A 23,454-nucleotide genomic window follows, 5' to 3' on the forward strand; every position below is an offset into this window, starting at 1 on the left:
GAGGGGAGGGGCGGCTGCTGAGATGTGGGGTCAGACTGTGAGGCACTCCCTCCCAGCCCAGGGGGGTGTCCCTCCCTACCCCTCCTTTTCCTCCCTGCCCGCCCATCTCGGCCCCCCACGGCTAGCAGTTAGGGGGAGGCATTTGGGGCTTGAGGTATTTGCCCCAGGCCACAAGGGTGTCCCAGCTCCGGACAGAGCTCGGAGAGTCATTCTTGGGCGCTTCCTTTGATCCTAAGGGGGTCATCGTAAAGGAAACGGGGCCTGGAGAAGGAACATAGAGTGGAGGTCTGCGGGCAGGAGGAGGAAGTGGCACGTGTGTATTAGGGGAGAGGCTTCCAGAAGAGGGGGGCGGGAACGAGCTGGGGCCAAATCCCCACCCCGCCCCGGTTTCCCCGCAGCTGGGCTGTGAGAGGAGGGTCTCTGAGCACCCGCCGCGGTTCCGAAGGGGCAGCAGAGTTACCCCCCTGCTCCACAAACCTCCCCGCAGCCGCCCCTCCTCACTCCCGCTGGTGCCAACACGGGGTGCGGTGGGGTCGGGGACCAGGCGCCGCGAGGACCGGGACTCTCCCACCGCCCCACTCTCCGCCCTTGTACCGCCCCCTCCCCGCCGCGCGGCGCCCGGCGGGGCTCTGGCCAATCAGCGAGGCGGTCAGGGAGACCGAGCCTTGCTATTGGCTGATCCTGCAGAGGGCGCTCCCCGAGTCCCGCCTCCTCGAGCGCTGCCCCCCGCGGGCTGGGGCTGCTGCGACCGCTGCGTGGAGGCTACTCCGGGAGCCCCCGAGCCGGGGGTGGGGGGCAGCCATGGCGGGCAGCCCGGGCAGCGAGGCCTCCTTGGAGGGTGTATCCCTGGGCTCTTCGGAGGAGGCCGATCTCCAGAGGGAAGGTAGGGAAAGGCGGGGCGGGGAGGCTGGGGGGAAGCTGGCCCCTTCATCCGTCCTCCTACCTCGGGGTTTGGGCGTCCGGAGAGGGTGCCCCGGGAGCGGACCTCCCGAAGCCTAAGGGAGCCGGCCTGGGCAGAAGGCACTGACGCCCCCGGCTCTGTCCTCCTTCAGGGCTGACAGGTTCGTGAGTCTGCAGGTGAGGATGGCTGGGGAGGGTGGATCCTAGACACCCTGGCGGAGTGGGAAGGGTCCCTGCGCTGGCTTTTTTCCGAGGCCTCTAAGGGCCTTGCAGGTGTCTGATCAATATCAAACCCAGGCCTGGGCAGGAGGGGTCTAGAGGGTGGGTTTGATGTTGTTTCTGGAGAAGGTGGAGAGGAGGAAGAGGGGAAGAGAGGGTCCCTGAGCCATGTCTGCCTCTCTAGTTTCAGTGGCCCCTCTTCTCCATTCCTATTCCTCCCTGGAGGAGGGGGTTCTGACAAGAGTGGTGAGAGGGAACCAGGGACTGTATCCATCCCACCACCCTCCACGGCTTGAGTGCTGTTATGTAGATACAGGCGTGGGTGGCTGGGTGGCAGAGTAATGATAACCCCTGCCCATCTCTGCCCCCAGCTGGGCACACTCTGCTCCTCCTTTCCTCCCTGTAGAACCTGCCACAGCCAGGACCTCCCACCTCCGTGGGTGGGTAAAAACAACCCCTACCTCAGATCTCAGCAGCCATTGCTGTGGCCCAGTGTCAGGTGATCTCATGTACTTGGTTATGTCCCATGGCTGGCTGAGGGTTTGCTGATCCCTGGGTTGACTTAGACTAACGTCTGCCCTTTGGTGCCCACAGTACTCCAGGGTGCCTATATCCCCAGCTCCTGTCAATATTCTGGGCTGCAACTTTGGCTTCCTATGATCTATATTAACTTCTCAATGATAATAGGTCAGTCTGTCAGAGCTGAAGGGCCTGTAGACACTATTCAGTTCCACCCACCCATTTTACAGGACAGAAAGACTGAGGCCATTGGGGAACCCTGACTTTTGAAAAATCACACAGAATTAGTTATGCTTTTTACTGTCATAGGCTCTAGCCTCCTTCATGGCCGCTTGCTTGACTCTGGGCCTATACTCAGGTACACGCTCCAAGTACTGTCTCTCTTATCCCTTAGCCCTTTAGATGCAGGGGGCTGAATCCTGAGACTTCAGCCCATCTAGAGGTTGCTTGAGGCATCTATAGTTCTCTGGTTCAGGGTAGAACCTAGAACCTGACAACTGCTCCCCACCTCGGAGTCCATTTCCTGCTTCCTAGAGCCTCCCACCTGCCCAGGCATTACCTAGGGCCTAGAGAATAGGCCAAGGAAACTGCCCTCCTCCTTCACCCCTAGACAGGGGCCTGGAGTGCCTGTGCTGCACAGGGGGGCAGTGCTGCCGGAGAGGGACTGTCTTCTGTGGGACACAGGGTAGGAGGGTGGGGTTGCTATGCTGTGTTTTGGTCTCCTGTGCCCAGCTGGTACCTGTGTCTCACTGTCTGCCCCTTCTCCCCAGCCATGCAGCAAGTTCTGGACAACCTGGGGTCCCTCCCCAATGCTACAGGAGCTGCAGAACTGGACCTGATCTTCCTTCGAGGCATTATGGAAAGTCCCATAGTAAGATCCCTGGCCAAGGTATAGTGTTCCAGGGAGGTGGGCATAAGGGCACTGTGCCTAGGGAGTTTATGGGGTGTTGGCCATAGGGTGCCTGGAAGTGGGGCAGGTGGCACAGAAGACCTGTAGAAGGGCTCTCCATGAATATCCATGCCCAGGTGATGAATGTGTATGACTGCAGGTGGCGGGCTGTCCCATGCCTGGCTGGTGAGAGTGTGGACATGCCCCTGTGGATGGGTGTGCCTGCCAGCTTGTGAAGGGTGTTACTGGTGAGGGGTGGGCATGCCTGTGCATTGGAATCTCTAATACACAGTTTGTCCTGCCTGTCCTTCTACCTTTGGGCATTTTGTGCAGATGTCTTTTTAAGATCACCTGCCACGCATCGGGTGGGGGAGAAACTCACAAGAGAAAGTTATGAAACAATTTGGTAATGGCCATGATAGAGGCAGATGCAGTAGGCATTTTGGGAATATAAAGGCCAGATGCCTAACCTGGCCTGGGGTAGCCAGGAAAGGCTTCCTGGAAGAAGGGCTACTTGAGCTGAATCTGGAATACTGAGGAGGAGGGAGAGGGCATTTGGGGCCAAAGGAAGAGCTTGAGCAGAAACAGAGGTGAGAAAGAGCCAGAAGTATGTGGAGGACTGAAAATGTTGGTGTTAGGCTGGAGCTTCAGGTACGAGATAGAGAATGTAAGCTGCAGAGATGCTGACAGGTTGTGGAGGGCACTGGGGGCTGTGCTGAGGGCTTGGGGCTCATCCTGTGATGTCCTGTGAATGACATGGAGCCTTTTGTGGGTTTTAAGCAGGGGTGTGATGATATAGTGTTTTAGGAGCATCCCTCTGGCAGCACATGGAGGATGGTTGGAGGGTCATGGCTGGAGCTGGAAAGACCAGAGTTAGGGATGACTCTGAACTAGACCGGTGGCAACAGGAGGGGAGGATGAAAGAAGTATTTAGGAAGTGAATTGGCAGTGCTTGGGGTATGGGTGTGGAAGGTGAAGGATGGGGGTAGCAAGGCACCCAGGATTCTGCACAGGGGAAGTAAAAGGCTGGTGCCACCCAGGGCTCGGGGTGGGGTTGGGGGAGTAAGGGTGGGGTAGAAAGTTGCCCCCTCCCCTGGGATGGAGGCAACGGAGTTGTAGGGAATCATGTCTATTTACTCAGATTTTTCCAGAGAAGGGGCCAGTTGTCTGCTGGAAATTGGGGATCAAGGTTGAGCAGGACCATTTGGAAATGAAGATTCAACTAATTGCTGAAAGGAGAGGAGAGGGACCCCACCAAAGCCAGGGAGCAGGATGGACAGGGCCCCAGATGGTCCGTGGCAGGTGTGTGACTTTCTGGGGTGGGGTGATTCAGTCCCTGGATGCTGGGAGTAAAGGAAGTGGCTTTGGGCCAAGTCTTATGCTGGGTGTGGGCTGTGGAGGCTGAGATGCAGGGGAAGGTGTGATGGAGACAGGGGAGAGGGAGCAGCTCAGAGCATCACCTCTGGGGCCCAGGCTGGGGGGTTTGGGGGGTGTCAGGAGAAGACAGAGAGGCAGGGCAAAAATGGAGGTGAAGGCCTGGGGGCTCCCTGAGGTCACAGAATGTCTGGGGAGAGAGTGGATAGCTGGAAGAGAAGTCAGAGGTCAGAGAGAGGGAGATGGGAGGTTTCCAAGGAGGACAGCTCTGGGGCGGGGGTGATGTGACAATTTAGGGTGTGGCTGTAGTGGACTGGGAGGTCAGTGATGTTAAAGAGGCCCAGAAATGGAAGGTTTGCATGTGGGATGGTGTTGGACCTAGGGTACAGTGGGCATTGGGGTGGGAGAAGACCGAGGCGGGGCCCAGGGTCCCAGGGAATGGTGGTGGGGTGACCAGGAAGTTGGCGGTGACGGTGATGAGGCAGCGGGAGAGGGTGGTACAGTCAGGTGGCAGCTTTTCCACAGGGTAGGGATGGGGACTGGGTCACAGGACAGCTGTGGCTGGCTCTGTCATAGAGTGTGGAGGGGGACCAGGAGAGGGGCCAGGCCGCACCAGAGGGGACACCGTGTCCTGGAGACACAGCCTCGTCATCTGGAACGTTTCATCTGTGGAATGGCTGAAGCTTGGGGAGGTTGCTAACCACGGAGGGTGAGAGTGGAATGTTCTGGGGAGGGAAACAAGCAGACTTGGGGGAGAGGATTGGAGAAAGGGAGAGTGCTTTTCATTCAGTGGTCAAGGACCATATTCATGTATTAAACATAAACACAAGGAATCATGCATGTTTCAAACAAAGAGAATCTGAGCAGCTCTTCAAGGGCAGGGGTGTGCTCAGGGCCTAGAACAGTGCCTCACACACAGTAGGTGTCCACTGAATGTTTGCTTAATGAATGAGTACAAAGAGTATAGGAGAAAGCCTACCAGTCCTCTGAGTGTCATCTCCAGGATGAAATGCTGGCCATATTGTCTTACGTTCTTGCTATTTCTTTGGGTTTTTGTTTTGTTTTTTAGAAGATTTTATTTATTTAATTGAAAGAGAGAGAGAACAAGCAGTGGAGATGGAAAAGCAGGCTGCCCATCAAATAGAGAGCCTGATCCCAGGACCCTGGGATCACAACCTGAGCCAAAGGCAGCGGCCCAACCGACTGAGCCACCCAGACGCCCCTTGCTATTTCTTTGTAAGACAGAAGTAGTATGATGCAGCTAGTGACTCTCTTTGTCTCACACTCGCTGCTTTCTCTCCCCGCAGGTGACTGCTGGCTTGGGGTTGATGATGTCCTACCCCCTGAATGTTTGCCCATCTCACCTACAGATGTACTTAGGTGTAAATAATCCACCCCTATGATAGGGGCTTTTAAACTTTCTGTAATGGAATAATAGCATGAGCCGCTTAGGTTTGTGAGAGTTCTAGTTAAGGAATGTGATTATTGACATAAGTATAGATGTAGACACGGGTAGATTCGTTTTAACTGTTGTGTGGTGTTCCCATATATGAAAGAGAGCCCGGTGTATTTATTTATTGCTTCTCCTGCTGAGAGACAGGCATGTTGTTGTTGATTTGCCTCTACTAAGGACTTCCTCACAGTCCTCTGCTTCTGCACACGTGTGAGCGTCTCTCTAGGGTGGACACTTGACCCTCCACACCTCTAACCTGCCAAAGCTGATTTCAGAGTTGAATTTGTTAGACCGCATCACCTCTGGGGCACGTGAGCTGTTGCCTCTACAGTGAGACAATGAGATAGGGAGCTTTCTGGATAGCAGAACCACAGGGTTGGAAGGCACCCTGCAAAGCACCACTGCCCCCATAGTGTATTCCGTGTCTGATCCACCCGCCAGCTCTCCAGTGGGGGGGATTGCTGGCCGGAGGACTTTGTCACTCCCTCAGTCATCCATCTTCGATTTGACGAACATCTAGTGTGCGCTCACCAAGTACCCATGGCAGTGCTAGGGCCCTGGGAGTGAGCTATCAGAGAGTTTGTTCTCCCGAGGGAGCCCCAGTCTGTCACCCTGGTATACAGCACAGCTGCACTGAGAAGTTATTGATGAGTGGATCAGATTGTAAACATCAACTCCCTTCTCCAGAATTGTTCTTGGGGATGAACTGGTCAGAATTGCCTCCCCAGGGATTCCCAGGAGGCTTCTAGATGCATAAAGCACAAGAAAAGGTAGCATGGACCTTTCTTTGATACTGAGACTCCCAATAAGAGGCTGATGGGCTAAGGGCACCCTGTGGCTTCTCTCCATCGAGCTGTGAGAGGAGCAAGAAGTGTTATCTCCGTAAAGGCCTATCTGAGCTCAGTAAGAATTGCTCCCGTCCCTGTACATGTGACCCTCTGCAATGGAATTTTGCCACTTCCCTCATCAAAAGATAGAGTTTCTCTACTCTTCAGTCTGGGCTTGACCACATGACTTGCTTTGGACAACAGGACTTACTTTTCACTCCTCATTAATTTAAGTGATTATAGGTACAGAGATCGTTTCTAACCTAACAGACGAAGCATTTGGATCAAAGATCTAGTTGCAAAAGCTTGGTTCTCCTGGTGGAGTGGCCCATCCACTCAGGAGTAGTCAAGCTGGAATTGCCTGGAGTAGCTATTAATCTCCTTCCCTTCCTCCTGTGGAGGGAAGCTTGCCTTTCCTCTGGGGCTGTGCAGATGGCATGAGAAGGGCTCCTTCCGCTCCTCTCTGGGCCTGAGGGGACAAACCCAGAGGGTAAAGGCTCTGGAAGGAAGTCAAATCTGGCCAACGGATCGTAAATTCAGGGGGTTGGCTGCAGACAACAGGTGGCAGCCCTAGCAAGTGGGTGACATCTGGATCCAGCAGCAGGTGTTCCAACAACAGGCAAGGCTAAGGTGAGGAATCCAAGTCAAGTGACATTCAGAAATTCAGGCAAACCGTTACAGTGGGGACATCTGCCAGCTGGAAGGCCTGTGATCTAATCCATATGACACGAGGTAGAAAGAACATAGGATTTGGAGTCAGAAGAGTCACTGGCTGGCTGTGTGGTTTTAGTGTGTCTGATAATCTTTAGTTATTTCTTCTGAAATGTGGGGATAAAGATGTCTCTCTTTCAGAGTCATGGTGGGATGGGGAAAGTCATAGATGTAGAAATGCTTTTCAAATCATAAGGAGTTGTTATGAAGCAATCTTGGCCGTTGGACCAGAGTTCACTGGGAGGACTCCACTCCTGTGATAAGGCCAGGGTGAGAGAGTTGGCAAAGCAAGATAGTGTCCTAGAAGAATGAAGGATGAGGTGGGCGGGGGAGGTCACTGAAATAGAGACTCTGACCAAGGAACATGACAAATGGAAGCTACAGTGGTGGGGAGCTCAGTATATCATCTAGCTTCTGCTGCATAACAAACCACCCACAATTTAGTGGCTTAAAACAACCATGTTTTATATCTCATGATCTTTTTGATGGCTTGGGTGGTTTTTCTGGTCTAGGTTGCTCAGTTAGGGCAAGGTGTTCTAGGACATTCCCATTCACATGGCTGGTGTCTCTGGTGGGAAGGCTGTGATGTCTAGGATGGTGTGGTCTCTCATCTTCTAGGGAGGGGTCCAGTCTCAGCAGCATGGGAAGACAAGCCCCAAGTCTCAAGCATTTTCTAGTCCTCTGCTTGCATCACGTTTGCTAATGTCCCATGGACCCAAACAAATCACATTGTCAATTCCAGATAGAAGAGTCACTTTACCTTCTGGCACACCATTCTCTGGGACTTTTTTTTTCCAGTGTTTGAGCTATTTAATTATGAGCCTAGGCTTCAAATGAGAATTCCTTGTCTTCTGCAAGATCAGAGAGGTTGGAGTGGGGGGGCAGAGGGAAGAGCTCTCTAAGAAGTGGCTGTGTGGCATTTCTGCTTTTGCAGTCTGCTTACAGCTGTGGATCAGGAGCTGATAGATTGGGGTTCAAGCACCAGCTGCACCATTAGCCAGCTGTGTACTTGGTCCAGTCTTCTGGTCTAGAATAAACTTGAGTCCCTGCTGTGCCAAAGATGATTTTCCGAGCAGAATTCAACAAATAGTTCCCACAGAAATTCAAAACCACTCTCCTGGTAGCGGGGCCTGGTGCATCTAATACTACAGGGTGTGCACGTACCAAGAGCATACTTTCTAAAAATAAGTGCCTGGATAGTGGCACCACAGCAGTGGAGGCGCTCAGGGAGTCAGGAAACTTTGACCAGAATCCCTGCTGTACACCAATGAGTTGTGGACTGTGAAGGAATTCATTTGACCCACTCAAGCCTCAGATACCTTATTGTGAAAAAGGCCTTGAGACTACTAATCTCACAGGGTCATTGTGATGTTTAAATGAGATATTTTGCAAATATGCTGCTTTACCATTGAGCATAGATGTACCCATGGCCCAGCCATTTTGTTCCCAGGAGAAACTCTTACACGTGCACCAGGAGATACAGACTGGAATGTTCATAGCAGCACCATTCACAATGGCAAAAACCTGACATGACCCAGCTGCTCTCACTCAGGAGAGGAGATGAATAAAATGTGGCATAATCGCACAAATGGAATATAATATAGTGGTTAAAATGAACGACCATGATGGGAGGGAAAAGAATGAATTATAGAAGAATAATATTAAGTGAAAACTAGTAGGTGAAACAAAGTGAAATGAAAAATGAGAGTAAATCTTAGCCAAGTAATAGTGGGTAAAAAAAAATAGTACGGAAAATAATTTTTCACTTAATAATGTTAAGTGAAAAAAAATCGGGTCCCCAGGAATTATGTATAGCACAATTCCCTGCTGTTTAAAAAAAGTTAAAAATAACTAAAAGTGGTATTAGTTTTAGGAATATGTACAATACAGAAATACAATAAAACTGTAAAATGGGAAGCTAGAGCATGATGATCACAGGGAATCAAGATGGTGATTTCTGGGAGTGGATGGGTGGATGGTGCATGTGGTTTTAGATGTAGGATATTGCCAAGATCCTCATTTATGATTTGAGTGGTGAGTTCTTAGATCCCTGTTATGCTACTACAAAAATGTCTAATTCACTACCAACTCACTAAAAAGAAGCCATGAACAAACCAATATCATGAAACACGGATAGGGTTCATCCACTTCTGGATTTTCAAAGTCCCAGAAAAGTGTGTTGCAAATTATAGTACATGTTAGGTGTTCTTAGCACTGGTCACTCAGCTGTTTAGATCAGCCTGCTGTAGTGTTTCTTTCGTTTTTGGATAATTGGATGCTTAAATTTTCCTCTGGGCTGTGAGGGTTGAGCTTGGAGAGCTGTGCTTTTATATCTGTGGGTAAGAAGCCCAGGGCAGCCACAGGAGGATGAATGGACCAGCCTGCAGGGAAGGATCATTAAGTCAGAGATGGGAGGTAAGCAGCTTGGGAGTGGCCCTGGCTTCGGCTTGGTTAGGTGACAGCTCCTAGGGAAACTTGTTTTCCCCATCAGTGGAGCAGAAGATGCTGAAATGGGTGACCTCTGTGCTCACGTTACCAGGCCATGGTAAGATGGTCGTGTCCCTGAGTGCCTTTGTTTATTCTTGAAACATAGTTGCTGGGCTCCCAGCATCGTCCTAAATGCTGGTAACTGAAGCTTGGTGGGCTGTGCTGAACTAAATGGCAGGATCACATAGGTTTTGGTGGAACCTTCCGAGACATGCCTCTAATGTCAGAAGAACCTCAGGGTGTAGCTGGTTCCTGAATGCTACTCTTTGCCACTTCAATTGTCTGTTCCCCCAGCAGGAGGGCTATGCCCATCCAGGCTGTGGGAGTATGTCTGAAATGCTGCACACCTGCCAGAGGACGGTTTAGGTCACTGTGGGGCTAACATGCCTCTCCCCCGATGTGTGATAATCTTCACCCCTGTTTGGGGAAGAGAAGACAGAAAGAAGCTAGCCTTTATTGAGCACCTGTTAAGTGCCAGGCACTGTCTCACTGAATCCTCAGCATATCCCTGTGAGGTGTTATTAAAATCTTCCCATCTCATGGGCTTGCAAAACTTTCTATCATGGAAAATTTCAAAATGTCTTCCAAACTCGCATCATCCATTACTTTACTTCAACATGTAACAACTCATGAATAATCTTGTTTTATCCATACCTCCACCTACATCCCTCTTTCCTAAGTTATTTTGAAGCAAATCTCAGACATAATTTCATCTGTATCTCAGCACATATAGCTAAAAGATAAATATTGTTTTTTTTAAAGATTGTATTTATTTATTCATGAGAGACACAGAGAGAGAGGCAGAGACATAGGCAGAGGGAGAAGCAGGCTCCTCGCAGGGAGCCCGACGTGGGACTCGATCCTCAGACCCCAGGATCACGCCCTGAGCCAAAGGCAGATGCTCAACCGCAGAGCCACCCAGGCATCCCAAAGATAAATATTCTTTAAAAAAATCATACTACCATCATCACACATAGAAAAAAAAATTTTTTTAAAGATTTTATTTATTTATTCATGAGAGATACAGAGAGAGAGAGAGAGGCAGAGACACAGGCAGAGGGAGAAGCAGGCTCCATGGAGCGAGCCCAACGTGGGACTCGATCTTGGGACTCCAGGATCAGGCCCTGGGCCGAAGGCGGCACTAAACCACTGAGCCACCAGGGCTGCCCCACACATAGAAAATTAAGCAATAACTTTCTGATGGACTTTTAATAAATGGTATTAGGATACCTGGATTGTCATTTAGAAAGACATCAAAGCAGATCCATACTTACGCCATACATCGGAATAAACTCAAAGCAGATCAGAGATGTAATGTGAAAAAAATAAACCATATATATTCTAGAAGAAAACATGGATCTGTGTGTGGGGAAAGCCCCCCCCCCCCGCTTAAACGAAGCCTTAAAATTCAGATGCATGTATTAATAAATTTAACTAAGTTAAAATTTTTTTGTATTGACAAAAAGCCATAAGCAGAATCAAAAGACAAGCTAGAAGGGAAATATTTGCAAGAGGTATCACAGATAAAGGGCTTATCTTTCCAAAATAGAAAATATGTTAAAAATGAGAAAAATAAAAAAAGAAACAAGACCTGATAGAAAAATTGGCAGGAGACAATTTACAGGAGAAGATATAAAGATGGCTCTTAAACATATGGAGAGATGCTCAGCTTCACTCAATAAGCAAAATGGAAACCGAGTCTCACTGAGAGATTGTTTCTCATCCACGTGATTGGCAGACACTTTGGGGGCAAGGTTTCAGGGAAGTCTCTCATCCAATGCTGGTGAAAGGACAAAGCAGCCCAAGCCCCATAGAAGGGGGTTGTCAATATCTAAGGAAATCATACTTGTATCTCCTGCTTGATCCAGGAGTTGACATGGAAGACTTCTCTACAGATAGACAACAGCTGTGCTGGGTTATTCACTGCAGCTTTATTTGCAATAGTAAAATATTAGAAACAGCTTAAATACCCATAGGATTGGTTGAATAAATTATGTTACACAGTAAGTCAAATATAGTAATTAAAAATAATAATAAGGAAGATCTCCATCCACATAGCAGCATAGAGTGATTTCCAGGGCATATCGTTAAGTAAAATAAAAAAAAACAAAACCAAACAACAAACCAAGCCAATTAAACAAACAAACAAACCTCAAGGAATCAAAGAGTGTGTATAGTGTTCTAGCTTTTATGTAAAAAAGAGAAATATTTACTTATTTTTGTGAAAAGAAATAGAATAAACCAGAACTAATGAAAATTATTACCTCTAGAGTAGAGACACAGGCAGAGGGAGAAGCAGGCTTCCAGTGGGGAGCCCAATGCAGGACTTGATCCCAGGACCCCAGGATCATGACCTGAGTCAAAGGAAGATGTGCAATCACTGAGCCACCCAGGGGCTCCCAGAAAAGGAAATTAACCCTAATACCTTTTTTTTAAAAAAGATTTTATTTATTCATGAGACACAGAGAGAGGCAGAGACATAGGCAGAGGGAGAAGCAGGGTCCTTACAAGAAGTGCCTTGCAGGACTCAATCCCCAGAGCAGGATCACACCCTGAGCCAGACGCAGATGCTCAACCGCTGAGACTCCCAGGCATCCCAACCCTAATAACTTTTGCTCACAATCTTCTGACTTTATACCCGATGTGAGATATATTCTTAGCCACCAGCCTCATGTATTTATTTAAATACTTAAAATGAAAATAACCCAAATGCTGATATAAAATTAAAAATTCAGTTTCTCAGTTGTACTTATCATATTGCTCAACAGCCACATGTGGCTCCCACATTGGGCAGCACAGATGTAGAACATTCCCATTAATGCTGTACACTTACTAAAGTGCTGTACACTTTAGTCTATTCTGAGAACAAAAAGAACTGTAGATAAATCTTGATTCTTAAGTTTGTGATAGGTAGTAGCAGTAGTTCAGCAATTCTGAAATCTTTCTGAATATTATAGGACAGAACAAGTAAGTAAATATATTAAATGTTATTGGGAAACAAATTCTCACTGAGGGAGAAGGGAGGTACAAATATGGAATGGGAGAAGATGAGGAAAATCCTGCAGTTAGATTTTAGTTGGAACAATCAGTATTGATTAATGGCTTTTAAAGAAGTGACACCCCAGAAGCATTGAGTACCAACTGCCCTCATCTTGGTTTCTAAATTCCCTGCCAAAAGGAATATGGATTCCTAGGAGAAATTGTTGAACCCAGACCTGGGATAGGGAAAGTACAGGATGAGCCTGTGGCAGAAGGAAGAAGGTGCTCAAGGACTGATGGGGAGATGTCAAAAGGACACAGGTGTGTTTGGGGCTCCCGCTGCACAAATCTGGGATAAATTAAGACAATGAAGATAGTGATGGTGATGGTTTAGAACACAGAGTGAAAAGAATCCATAGTGAGACAGAGAGGGGGGTATAGGCAAGAGGGAGGAGGGGTGGGAGAGGGAAAGGACAAGTTCTTTCTTGTAGTAGAATGCCAACTAGTAAATGTAGAAGTAGTAACAGAGGTAGAAAATCACCATTTTGCAAGCTCCAATTTAAGAACTGACTGGGGCACCTGGGTGGCTTAGTCGATTAAGTGTCCAACTCTTGATTTCAGCTCAGGTCATGATCTTAGGGTCATGAGATTCAGTCCTGCGTCCATCTTTGTGCTGGGCAGGGAGCCTGCTTGGGGCTCTCTCTCTCCCTCTTCCTTCCCACACTCCCCTGTTAAAAAAAATAATTGATTTAGGCAGGAGTCATGAATAAATGCTAAATTCATCAGTGAAAGATTGTTGGGGAGCAGAATAGTCACATGGTCTCAAGGCATGGGAAAGACACAAGATCACTTATGTTTAGAACTCTTGCCAAAATGATTGGCCTGAATTTAATCATGGGGAAACTATCAGAAAGATCCAGTTGTGGGGCATTTTACAAACTACCTGCCTGAACTGTAAAATGTCCCGAAAGACCAAAAGCCACTGGGATCTGGTCTAGATGAAAGGGAATAAAAAGATGTGACAACCAAAGGTAACACATGGTCCTTGATGAGATTGTCCATCAGAGAAAGAACAACAACAAGGAACCGATAAGGGATATTTTTGGGACAATAGCTAACATTTAAATAGAGACTATTAGATGATATGATATCAGTGTGTCAGTGCTGAACTTCTTGCGTGTGATAATGGTATTGTAGTCAATGTGGCAGATCTCCTGTGTGTTCTTAGGTGATGTGTGGCTGAAGTACTCTGGGGTGAAGTGATTTATTTTTCAAATGACTCAGAGAAAAAAAAGTCTTCACTTATATCCCTGAAGTAGCACTCCTTACTTCCTGACCCAACTAACATAACCGTCCCAGCTGGGCTGGTCTCTGGTGAAAGCTTCCTTTCCCCTTTTTGAAGCATCCTGTCATAAAGTCCAGAGTCAGTAGAGCAACAAGTAGGTACGGTGCCTTCTCTTGATACCATGGACAATTGGCCCTTGAACGACACGGGTTTGAACTGTGTGAGTTCACTTATGTGTGGATTTTTCTCAGTAAAGATAGTACAGTCCTGTAAATATATTTTCCTTAATATTTTCTTTTCTCTAGTTTACTTTACGAATACAGTGTATAATAATAGAACATACAGTATATAATAATAGAACATAGAAGATATGGTTTACCAACTTTTTATGTTATCCATAGGCTTCCAGTCAACAGTGGGCTATTAGTAATTAAGTTTTCATGAAGTCAAAAGTTACATATGGATTTTTTTTTTACTGTGCAGGGTTGGTGTGCCTAATGCTGATGTTGCTCAAAGGTCAATTGTATTGATTTCTTGTCCCCTCCCTCACTGGGAGCACTGGCCTCAAGGTCTGGAGACCCAAGTTTGGGTCCCTGTGACCTCCACCTCCCTGGCTTCCTCGTCCTGGGCTACAGGATGCCCAAGACCATGATGTCAGGTAGAAGAAGCTGTCCTTGAATTCACATGCTTATAAGGTCCTGGGGGGTGGGGGGGTGGTGGTGGTGCTGGGGACAGCTTGATCATTTTAATGGCTCTCTGTGACAAGAGGATGGGAATGAAGGATTGTCCTTTGTATTTTCCCTTCCATAAACTGGATCCTAGTCTTCATTTTGGGGAAATAAGGAAACAACAAGGTATGTCTACACATGAGCGAGCGTGCTTGTGTCTGGGTGAGTGAGGATCTGATGCAATGCTGAGGGTGAGGTCTGAAGTCAGAATCTGAGCTGGTAGGGGACAGTATTTGGTACCCTAGGGTTCTCAGGGAGCTTCAGGTGTCACCTGCTCTGTCCTTACCCTCCAGGCGCACGAGCGGCTGGAGGAGACCAAGCTGGAGGCGGTGCGGGATAACAACCTGGAGCTGGTGCAGGAGATCCTTCGGGACCTGGCACAGCTGGCAGAGCAGAGCAGCACAGCCGCAGAGCTGGCCCGGATCCTCCAGGAGCCTCACTTCCAGGTTCCTGCTCTGGGGTGGGGTGGTTTTTTGGGGCAGGCTGCCCAGGTGGGGGCTGGCAGGACGTTTCATCAGGGATGGGAAGGGACCATGGGGCATGGTCCCTCTCTTTCCACTGCCTCCTCAGTCCCTCCTGGAGACCCATGACTCTGTGGCCTCAAAAACCTATGAGACACCACCCCCCAGCCCCGGCCTGGACCCCACCTTCAGCAACCAGCCAGTACCTCCTGACGCAGTACGCATGGTGGGCATCCGAAAGACTGCTGGAGAGCATCTGGTGAGGCTGCTAGGCAGGGCTGGAGGTGGGATCTGGGGTGGGGGAGGGCACTGAGAATAACCAGTGGGGACCAAAGCTGGTCAGGAAAGGGCTGAAGACCAAGATGGGACCAGCTTTGCCCAGGGACGGGCCCATGCAGCCCCAGGAGACCACAGATACGGTGCATCCGAGCTGCGCACATGTACCAGAACCCTCTCCACTCTGCCCCCCTCTCCCTCCACAAATGCCCCTCTAACTGAAGAATTTGGGCAGAAAGATGGGAGAGGAGGACTCTGCGAGGCCGGGGTGGAGGGGATGAGGATGGGAATGGCGGGGCTTCTAGGAGACCCATCTGAAGATTCTGGCTTGGAGCATCTGGGGCCTCATTATACCTGCCCTCTGTCCCCCAGGGTGTGACGTTCCGTGTGGAGGGCGGTGAGCTGGTGATTGCACGCATTCTGCACGGGGGCATGGTGGCTCAGCAAGGCCTGCTGCATGTGGGTGATATCATCAAGGAGGTGAACGGGCAGCTGGTGGGCAGCGACCCTCGTGCGCTGCAGGAGCTCCTACGCAGTGCCAGCGGCAGCGTCATCCTCAAGATCCTGCCCAGCTACCAGGAGCCCCATCTGCCCCGCCAGGTGGATCCCTCCAGCCCGAGGGCCAGGAGGCAGCTGCCAGGGTCACAGGCCGGGGGTGGGAGGCCCCATCTCCCACATGCTGGTGCATTAGCCCCAGTCTTGGGCACTCATACGCCCATGTGAGGGACATGTGCACATTTAAGGCCTGGGATATACATGTGAGCACCTGTTTCAAGGCAGCCCTGGACCAGCCTAGGTGTACTGGGTGCGTGCATGCGCAGTGTCAGGCTGCGGCGTGGCCTGTAGGGCTGCCGCCTGGTTGGTGGACGATGGGGATCTGGCTGCAGTCTCCCTTCTCCTGTTGGCTCCCTAGTCATCTGCCAGGCCCCCCTGTTCCAAGCGGAGGGTGTGGGTGGACTGAGGGATCCTGCATTAGGTGCCAGGATTGTGTCCCTTCCCCAGCGATCCTGCCTTCTCCTTAGGGGATGAGTCCCTGGCCCCAGGCCTGAGCAGAGGCCCCATCACTCTTGAGTCCTTTTGTTCTAGATGGAAAGGGAGGCTGGTACCAGAGAAGTGGCCGGGTGGGTCTGGGGGCATCATTCCTCGAGAGGGGCAGTGCCAAAGCCTCTTTCATCAGGGTAGGAGGAAGATGGTGGACTGGGTGACACACCCCATTCCCTCAAGAGGGGGAAGTGGTGGAGGGGGGCTGGTCTGAGAAGGGTACTGCCCTCCAGCCTTCCCTTCTTCCCTTGACGCTTCTCTAATCCCCCATGCAGGTGTTTGTGAAATGCCACTTTGACTATGACCCTGCAAGAGACAGCCTCATCCCCTGCAAGGAAGCGGGCCTGCGCTTCAGTGCTGGGGACTTACTGCAGATTGTAAACCAGGATGACGCTAACTGGTGGCAGGTGAGTCCTCTGTGTCTGTCTCCAGCTGTGGTTTGTCGGGGGTTGGGGGTGGGTGGGTGGTGAGGGCCTGGGGAAAGTATCTTCTCACTCAGGCAGATCTTGGTCCCATGTCCATTTCAGGCATGCCATGTAGAAGGCGGCAGCGCTGGGCTCATCCCCAGCCAGCTGCTGGAGGAGAAGCGGAAAGCCTTTGTCAAACGGGACCTGGAACTGACACCCACCTCAGGTAGGAGGGTCCCCAATGTAACCCCTAATCTGGGATCTGACACAAGCCTGCCTGGCCTCACTTGCCCATCTCTGTGTGGCCAGGGACCCTATGTGGCAGCCTTTCAGGAAAGAAAAAGAAGCGGATGATGTATTTGACTACCAAGAATGCAGGTGGGTGTTGGAGGCCCCTTCCCTGTCCTGTTCCAACATGGCATGCCCACTCCCTCCACCTGCCTTGTCTGGTGCACATGCTGTCCTGGTGCTGATGCTGCCAGTCGGGTCCCTAGGCCTTGTCTCCTTCTCTCCACTGCCCCTGGCCCCAGCCCTCTAATCCTTGGCCCCGGCCCCACCCATGCCACCCGAGTAGCCTGATGACGCTGTCTCCCTGTGTTCAGAGTTTGACCGCCATGAGCTGCTCATTTATGAGGAGGTGGCCCGCATGCCCCCCTTCCGCCGGAAAACCCTGGTGCTGATCGGAGCTCAGGGTGTAGGCCGGCGCAGCCTGAAGAACAAGCTCATCATGTGGGATCCAGATCGATACGGCACCACGGTGCCCTGTGAGTGGGAGCCGGGCCCTGCTGGGTGGGGAGCAAAGAGCAGGGGCTGCCCTGGGGGCCAGGGCTAGGTCCAAGGAGGGGGGCCTCTGCTTGGGCATTGAGTCAAGCAGTACTTTTGGATGAGGTGTGGGGGTGCACCCTCTGCGGGTGATGGGGGAACTGCAGGCTGGAGAAGGTTTGGGAAGCGGTCCTTTGCAACTGCGGTCTGGGTGAGCTGGGCAAGCCTTGCCATTCCGTCTCTCATGTTCCACTTGCTAAAAGCCCAGTCGGGAACCCATGTGAAACAGGGCCTCATGTAGCCTTGTGGAAGACAGGGCTTGTTGGTGACAGAAGCAGGGGGTGGTGAGAGCTCCTGGTTGGGAAGCAGGAACCTGAGTGCTGAGCCCAGATCTGCTTGACCTTGGTGTGCACATTGCCTTCTCTGGGCCTCAGCCCCCCATATGAGAGCACTGGGTTGGAGCAATGAACCCTGAAGGTCCTCTCACTATGGACATCTCGGATCCGTGTGCGTGCCAGTGGGGAGGGTGAGGGTACGTGTGTGGGAAGGCAGCCATGCTGGGGAATGGAGGGGCCACAGGACCCATGGGCGTGTGTCTGAGGTGGTGCAGCCTGCCTGTGCTCATTCAGCCCCTCCTCCCCCCTAGACACATCCCGGAGGCCCAAAGACTCAGAGCGGGAAGGCCAGGGCTACAGCTTTGTGTCCCGCAGCGAGATGGAGGCTGACATCCGTGCTGGGCGCTACTTGGAACATGGGGAATACGAGGGCAACCTGTATGGCACACGTATTGACTCCATCCGGGGTGTGGTTGCTGCCGGCAAGGTGTGCGTGCTGGATGTCAACCCCCAGGTACTACCCCAGCCTACTTGTTCTCATCCTGCCCACATCCCTTCTGGACATTCTGCTGCTCCTCCAGCACTCCCCACAGATCTCCAGGCACTGGTCTCCCAAGCAGCCACCATGGAACCCCTCAACTACTGCTAGGGACCCAACCTACCTAGAACCTCTTTCTCAGCGTCCCAGGCCCCCCACTCCTCTAGGTGTCTCCAGTTTTCCAGTCCCCAGCCACCTACCAGCTGTTCCTCTACCGTTCATCTTCAGGACTCAGGTCCTGGGATCCCAGGTGCCCTTTCTGCACCATGCCCAGGTAGCTGTCCCCCCAGCTATCCTTCCCCCCACCTTCTAGGATGTCCGTGGGGAGAGACTCTCCCATCCCCTTCTTTTCCTTCAGGCAGTGAAAGTGCTGAGAACAGCTGAATTTGTCCCTTATGTGGTGTTCATCGAGGCCCCTGACTTTGAGACCCTACGGGCCATGAATCGGGCTGCACTGGAGAGTGGGGTGTCCACCAAGCAACTCACGGTGAGGGCTCTGACGTGCAGTGGGAGGAGTCTGGTGGCTGCCTGGGGGGAGAGGACAGGCTAGAGCTGATGAGGGGAAGAAGGTGGTGTTGGGGAAGGGGAGAGGAGCCTACCCTAGGTACTAGTGAGGTTGGACTTGCGATTCCCACTTGATAGGTGTGGAAACAGGTCTGAGCAAGGAAGTGAAGTGCCCAAAGTCTCACAGGGTCAGGGATATGGCTAGCCTGGGGTGCAGGAGCTTTTGCCACGCCCACAGCTTTGTCCATTCTGTGGGGACAGAGTGCTTGCCAAAGGGAATCCAGAGGGCCAGTGGGAGATGTATGGGCAGAATGGGTCAGGTGGGCTCAGGTTGTTTACAGCTGGAGGGAAAGTCTGAAGCGGAGGAGGAAGCTGGAGACTGGAAGGCTGGCCAAAGGATGACTTAGCAACAGGGAGGAGGCAGAGCTTGGAGAAGAGGCTTCAAGTCAGGTGTTACAAGACCCCAGGGCACCTACCTCCCCACCAGGTACCCCTTGAACAACCTTCCCCGGGAGTTGTAGGGTTTGCGGAACTCTGAGCTCAGGGGTCCATCTGCTGGCCACACGTGGTACTGCAGTTCTCCGGCCCCAGGTCAGAGCTCCGCTTGTGCCCTGAGAAGGACTGTCTGGGCTGGGCTCCCTACTGAAGTCCCCTGGCTACAAACATAGCCAACTGGGGTCACTGGGACAAGGCTGGACTAGCCCTAGAGCTTCCGCCTTGGCTTATTTAAATCAGCATTCAAAGTTCCCTTCCCACCCCTGCCTGGCAAGCTGGCCAGCTTTGACTAGGTGTGGGGTGGCGGTTGGTGGCCCCCCGGCCCCTGGGATTGCCCTAGTAGTGGCACTCTTGGGAAGCATTTCTCAGGCTGCATAGGTAAGGGCGCCTGGTCAGAGTGGAGTGAGTATTGACTTTGGAGTCAGGCAGGTTCTGTGCTGCTGATGACCAGGTGACCTCTCTGTACCTCAACTTTCTCTGTTAGAAATTGGGAATAATTAGCCCCACCTTGCAGAGCTGTAGTGAAGATTATGTGGGTTGCAATGCAGTTAGGGCCGTGCTTGGCATGCACCAAAGGTTATATCCTTCCTTCCTCTTTTCACCCATTTGTCTGTCCGTGGTTGCCGGAGAGCTGCCTTGGGCCGTGTAGGGAGAAGCTCCTGTGTCCCTGGCCAGGGAGTCAGTACCCCATCTGGCTGGGCTCTGGGGAGGGCGATAGAGAGGGGAGGTGGCAGATTTCCCCCAATGACGGGTGATGGGAACACTGATGGCTGGGAGGTCCCCTTGTGCCAGCAGGAGGCGGACCTGAGGAGGACAGTGGAGGAAAGCAGCCGCATCCAGAGGGGCTACGGGCACTACTTCGACCTCAGCCTGGTCAACACCAACCTGGAGAGGACCTTTCGTGAGCTCCAGGCTGCCATGGAGAAGCTGCGGACGGAGCCCCAGTGGGTGCCCGTCAGCTGGGTGTACTGAGACTGTTCATGTGGACCTCACCCCTCTGGGTTGTGCCCCAGAACCCTGAATCCATCCCCTTCCCCAGCCATGACCCCCAGCCCTGATCCTTAACCCTGATCCCTGGTGGTCTGGCTCTCCCTGGGTGACGGCTCCTAGCAGGGCCTCTTCTGGCTTCAGCACAGATGCATGTACTGCCAAGGTTGTGGGTGTTCATGGGGTACCTCTGTGCCCAGGTGCTGCCCACTCCCGATGCCCACTGGCCTCCAGATGTCCCTCTCTGAGGGCCAGGCTGTGCCCAGGAGTGTGTCAGGGTTACCTCTGTAATGCTCAGTCCAGAGAAGAGAAAAGCTGCTATGGGGCCATGTGGTCCAGTAGGTACACTGCCCCCTGCCACCTCTCTCCAGTCACCTTTTCTCCTTGGACTAGCAACACCCTCTCCATTCCTGGGCTCCTCCCACCTCTCACCCCTGTGGCCTGGGAGCAGGCCTTGGGCTGTTTCCACATGGTCCCAGTAGCCAGGCAGTCCTGGGCTATGGTGCCAGCCTGGTGCCATCCTGAAGGCTGGAGGAGCCAAAGCACAAGCCAGCTACCACAGCCAGGGAGTAGTGCTGTCCCAGCTCCCTTGGAATGAGGTGGGGTCCTACACGTGGACCCTGCCCTGTCCTTCCCTCATCCACAGCTTTTCACTGCCGAAGTCTCTCCACAGACTTCTCTGATGTGCCCCGGACAGGTCAGCTCTGCTCCCCACAGGGCAAGGTCAGCAGGGGTTGGTGGGCTCAGCGAAAGTAGGGGTGAGCTGAAGCCTGAGCCATGTGACAGGGATCCTTCTACTACTGACCATGGCCCATGATGGGGGCACATCTGGGCTCCCTGTTTGTGACCATTGTCCATGTTGGTCTCTCTGGGGGGTCCAGGTGGCCCGCTCACATCAGGTCTGCCTGGGGGGCTGAGGATGTGTGCAGAGGGGAGCTTGTGAGCTGGCCATGGAGCCTGTGGCTGGCAGAGGACATCTGTGCTCTAGGCAGCTCCTTGTTGTTCAACTCCAGGGGGCGCTATCCACACTGTTCCTGCCTGCACAGCTTATGTTCCACAGGCTGGGGCACCTGGTCTGTGTCTGTACTGTTAGCGTGTGTGTCAGTCTTGGTTTTGGGAGAAGAGAAGCGAAGGGTTGTTTTGCTTTGGAGGTCACTCTCTGGGGCCCTTTATGGGGGTTCCCCATCAGCCCCCATTTCTTATGAAACCCTTATTCCAGATTCCAGAGTCTTGACCCCCCCCATGTCTTTCTCCCCCTTTCCTATTGTCGCCCCATCCTAAATGACACCCTTGAGTCCTTGGGGAGGACAATTGTGTAAAATAGGAGAATCTCTTTTAAGAATGCCGTCCTCGACTTCCCCAGGCATCTGGCCCTTGTCCCTCTCTGTGATCCTGTCTGGGGTGAACCTGTCCTTGAAGGGACCACCCCCTCGTCCCCACCACCTGCCCCTGTGCTTCCCAGTTCTCTGAGCGTCTGATCCGACTTCGCTGCAGGTTCAGCCCGAGCTGGCCCCTGAACCACTGTGTGCCCATTTCCTAGGGAAGGGGAGGGAGAAGAAACAGAATATTTATTACAAAGTTAGAAATATATTTATTATATTAGGGATCTCATTTGCATTTGCATAAGATATGCAAATGAGATGTCAAGGTCAAGCCTGGTCCCATCTCATTTGCATAGCTCTGCATCCACTATGCATTCGCCTTTTTACTCCTCTTTTCCCTCAGTTCAATTCTTCCTTGCATCACCCTTACCCACAGCCCAAGGGGACCAGGAGGGGGAGGAAAACCGGTTGCCGCTCTCCTGCTGGTCAGAGGCAATGGTATCCTTTGCCAGTTCCCACCTTACCTGGGGCACTTGGGAGTAGAAGCAAAGAAGGCATCTTCAGATGCAGCCTCCCCAACCCTTGGTCAACCTCCAAAGTCCCCTGATGGAAACAGCATGCTCTGATGGGGGTGGAGGGAGCTGGGGGCTGGACATCTTGCTGAGGAGTTGGCTCCTGGCCCTGTAGGGCAGATCTCCCATGTTGATGCTGTTCTGGCACCTTCACATCTAGTGATGCCCTGGAGGCAGGGCTGGGTCCCCCCTCTCCTGTCTTCATCCCTCCCTGAACTGCATCCTACCTCCCCTACACAAGCCCCACTCCCTGGCCCAGGGCTGGGTCGGACCAGGTGTGCGCCCACCACGTTACCTCTCTGACCCTATCCTCCTTCCCTGGCCGCTTGCATTTGAGGAACCTCGGGATAATGAGGACTCTGCCCCGCATTGTCCACACTCCGTGCCAGCCCTGTTGCCTTTCCCCTCTCCCCTCCCTCAGCTTTTGCTCTGACTGGTTTTCTTTCTTTTCCTTTGATTAAATGTGAAAACAAAGGGTTCTGGGCTCTATTTGTCTTTGGTCGGGGCCTGGAGGATGGCTTTGGTACAGGGTGAGAGTGGGGAGCCCAACACAGATGATCTGGAATGAATGTCAGAGTGACTTGTCTTGTGTCCAGTGACGTCTTCCAAAATTTCCCATCCCACCATTCCATATGCCCCGTCCCCAGAAGATGCTCATTCTAAATGCTTGTATCCAGGAGTCTGTGAGCTTTCGTGGGGGGCCAGGGGACTCAGGGACTCCATGGTTAGTCCATGCCACTTCATTCAGAACTTGCCTTCAGCAGGTCCTTGTGTGTGTGTGTGTGTGTGTGTGTGTGTGTGTGTGTGTTTAAAGATTTTTTTATTTATTCATTGAGAGAGAATGCACACAAGCAGGGGAGAGGCAGAGGGAGAGGGAGAAGCAGACTTCCCGCTGAGCTGGGATTCTGATGTGGGGCTCAATCTGAAGACCTGGAGATCATGACCCACCCCAAAGGCAGACTCTCAACCATTTGAGCCACCCAGGTGCCCTGGTCCCTGTACTTCTTAGGTTCATCCTCTATAAAAATGTCATGGACTCTCCCAGTGCTAATGCTGGGATTGGTTCTAGGCGTTCAACAATACATGCCATAGAAAGCTGGTTGAAATGTCACCTAGATGTCACTATGGGTGTGTGTGTGTGTGTGTGTGTGTGTGTGTGTGTGTGTGTGAAATCTTTCAAAGTTAAGGAGTTAAGGCATCAGCCTTCCTTCCCACCTTGAATTCTTCAGGGGAGGCCAAAATGTTCACTGAGGATTCTCAGCAGGGGGCTTTAGTTCTCCACCCCTCACCCCCGCAACCACCAAATGTGGAACTGGCTTTCTTTCTTTGATTTCCTGATGAACGTGGGGCCGACTTCACTGGTGATTTGGAGACAACACAAGG

The 23,454-nt window shown here is 51.8% G+C and overlaps 1 protein-coding gene across 2 annotated transcripts in view; it reads left to right on the forward strand.

The window, feature by feature from the left end:
- The window catches only part of MPP2 (MAGUK p55 scaffold protein 2), a 27,875-nt gene extending 5,342 nt beyond the window's left edge, over window positions 1-22,533 (forward strand). For both annotated transcript variants that reach the window (XM_055335291.1, XM_055335300.1), the window contains 11 exons: window positions 2,409-2,527; window positions 14,665-14,817; window positions 14,942-15,091; window positions 15,481-15,708; window positions 16,425-16,556; window positions 16,677-16,782; window positions 16,866-16,934; window positions 17,159-17,320; window positions 17,965-18,167; window positions 18,550-18,678; window positions 19,986-22,533. In XM_055335291.1, the coding sequence (XP_055191266.1) occupies window positions 2,409-2,527; window positions 14,665-14,817; window positions 14,942-15,091; window positions 15,481-15,708; window positions 16,425-16,556; window positions 16,677-16,782; window positions 16,866-16,934; window positions 17,159-17,320; window positions 17,965-18,167; window positions 18,550-18,678; window positions 19,986-20,162 (1,628 nt within the window). In that variant the 3' untranslated portion in view covers window positions 20,163-22,533. The remainder of the gene's footprint in view (window positions 1-2,408; window positions 2,528-14,664; window positions 14,818-14,941; window positions 15,092-15,480; window positions 15,709-16,424; window positions 16,557-16,676; window positions 16,783-16,865; window positions 16,935-17,158; window positions 17,321-17,964; window positions 18,168-18,549; window positions 18,679-19,985) is intronic.
- Window positions 22,534-23,454: the final 921 nt, after the last annotated feature.

Source organism: Nyctereutes procyonoides, unplaced genomic scaffold (genome assembly GCF_905146905.1).
Source record: "Nyctereutes procyonoides isolate TBG_1078 unplaced genomic scaffold, NYPRO_anot_genome, whole genome shotgun sequence".
Taxonomy (NCBI): Eukaryota; Metazoa; Chordata; class Mammalia; order Carnivora; family Canidae; genus Nyctereutes; species Nyctereutes procyonoides.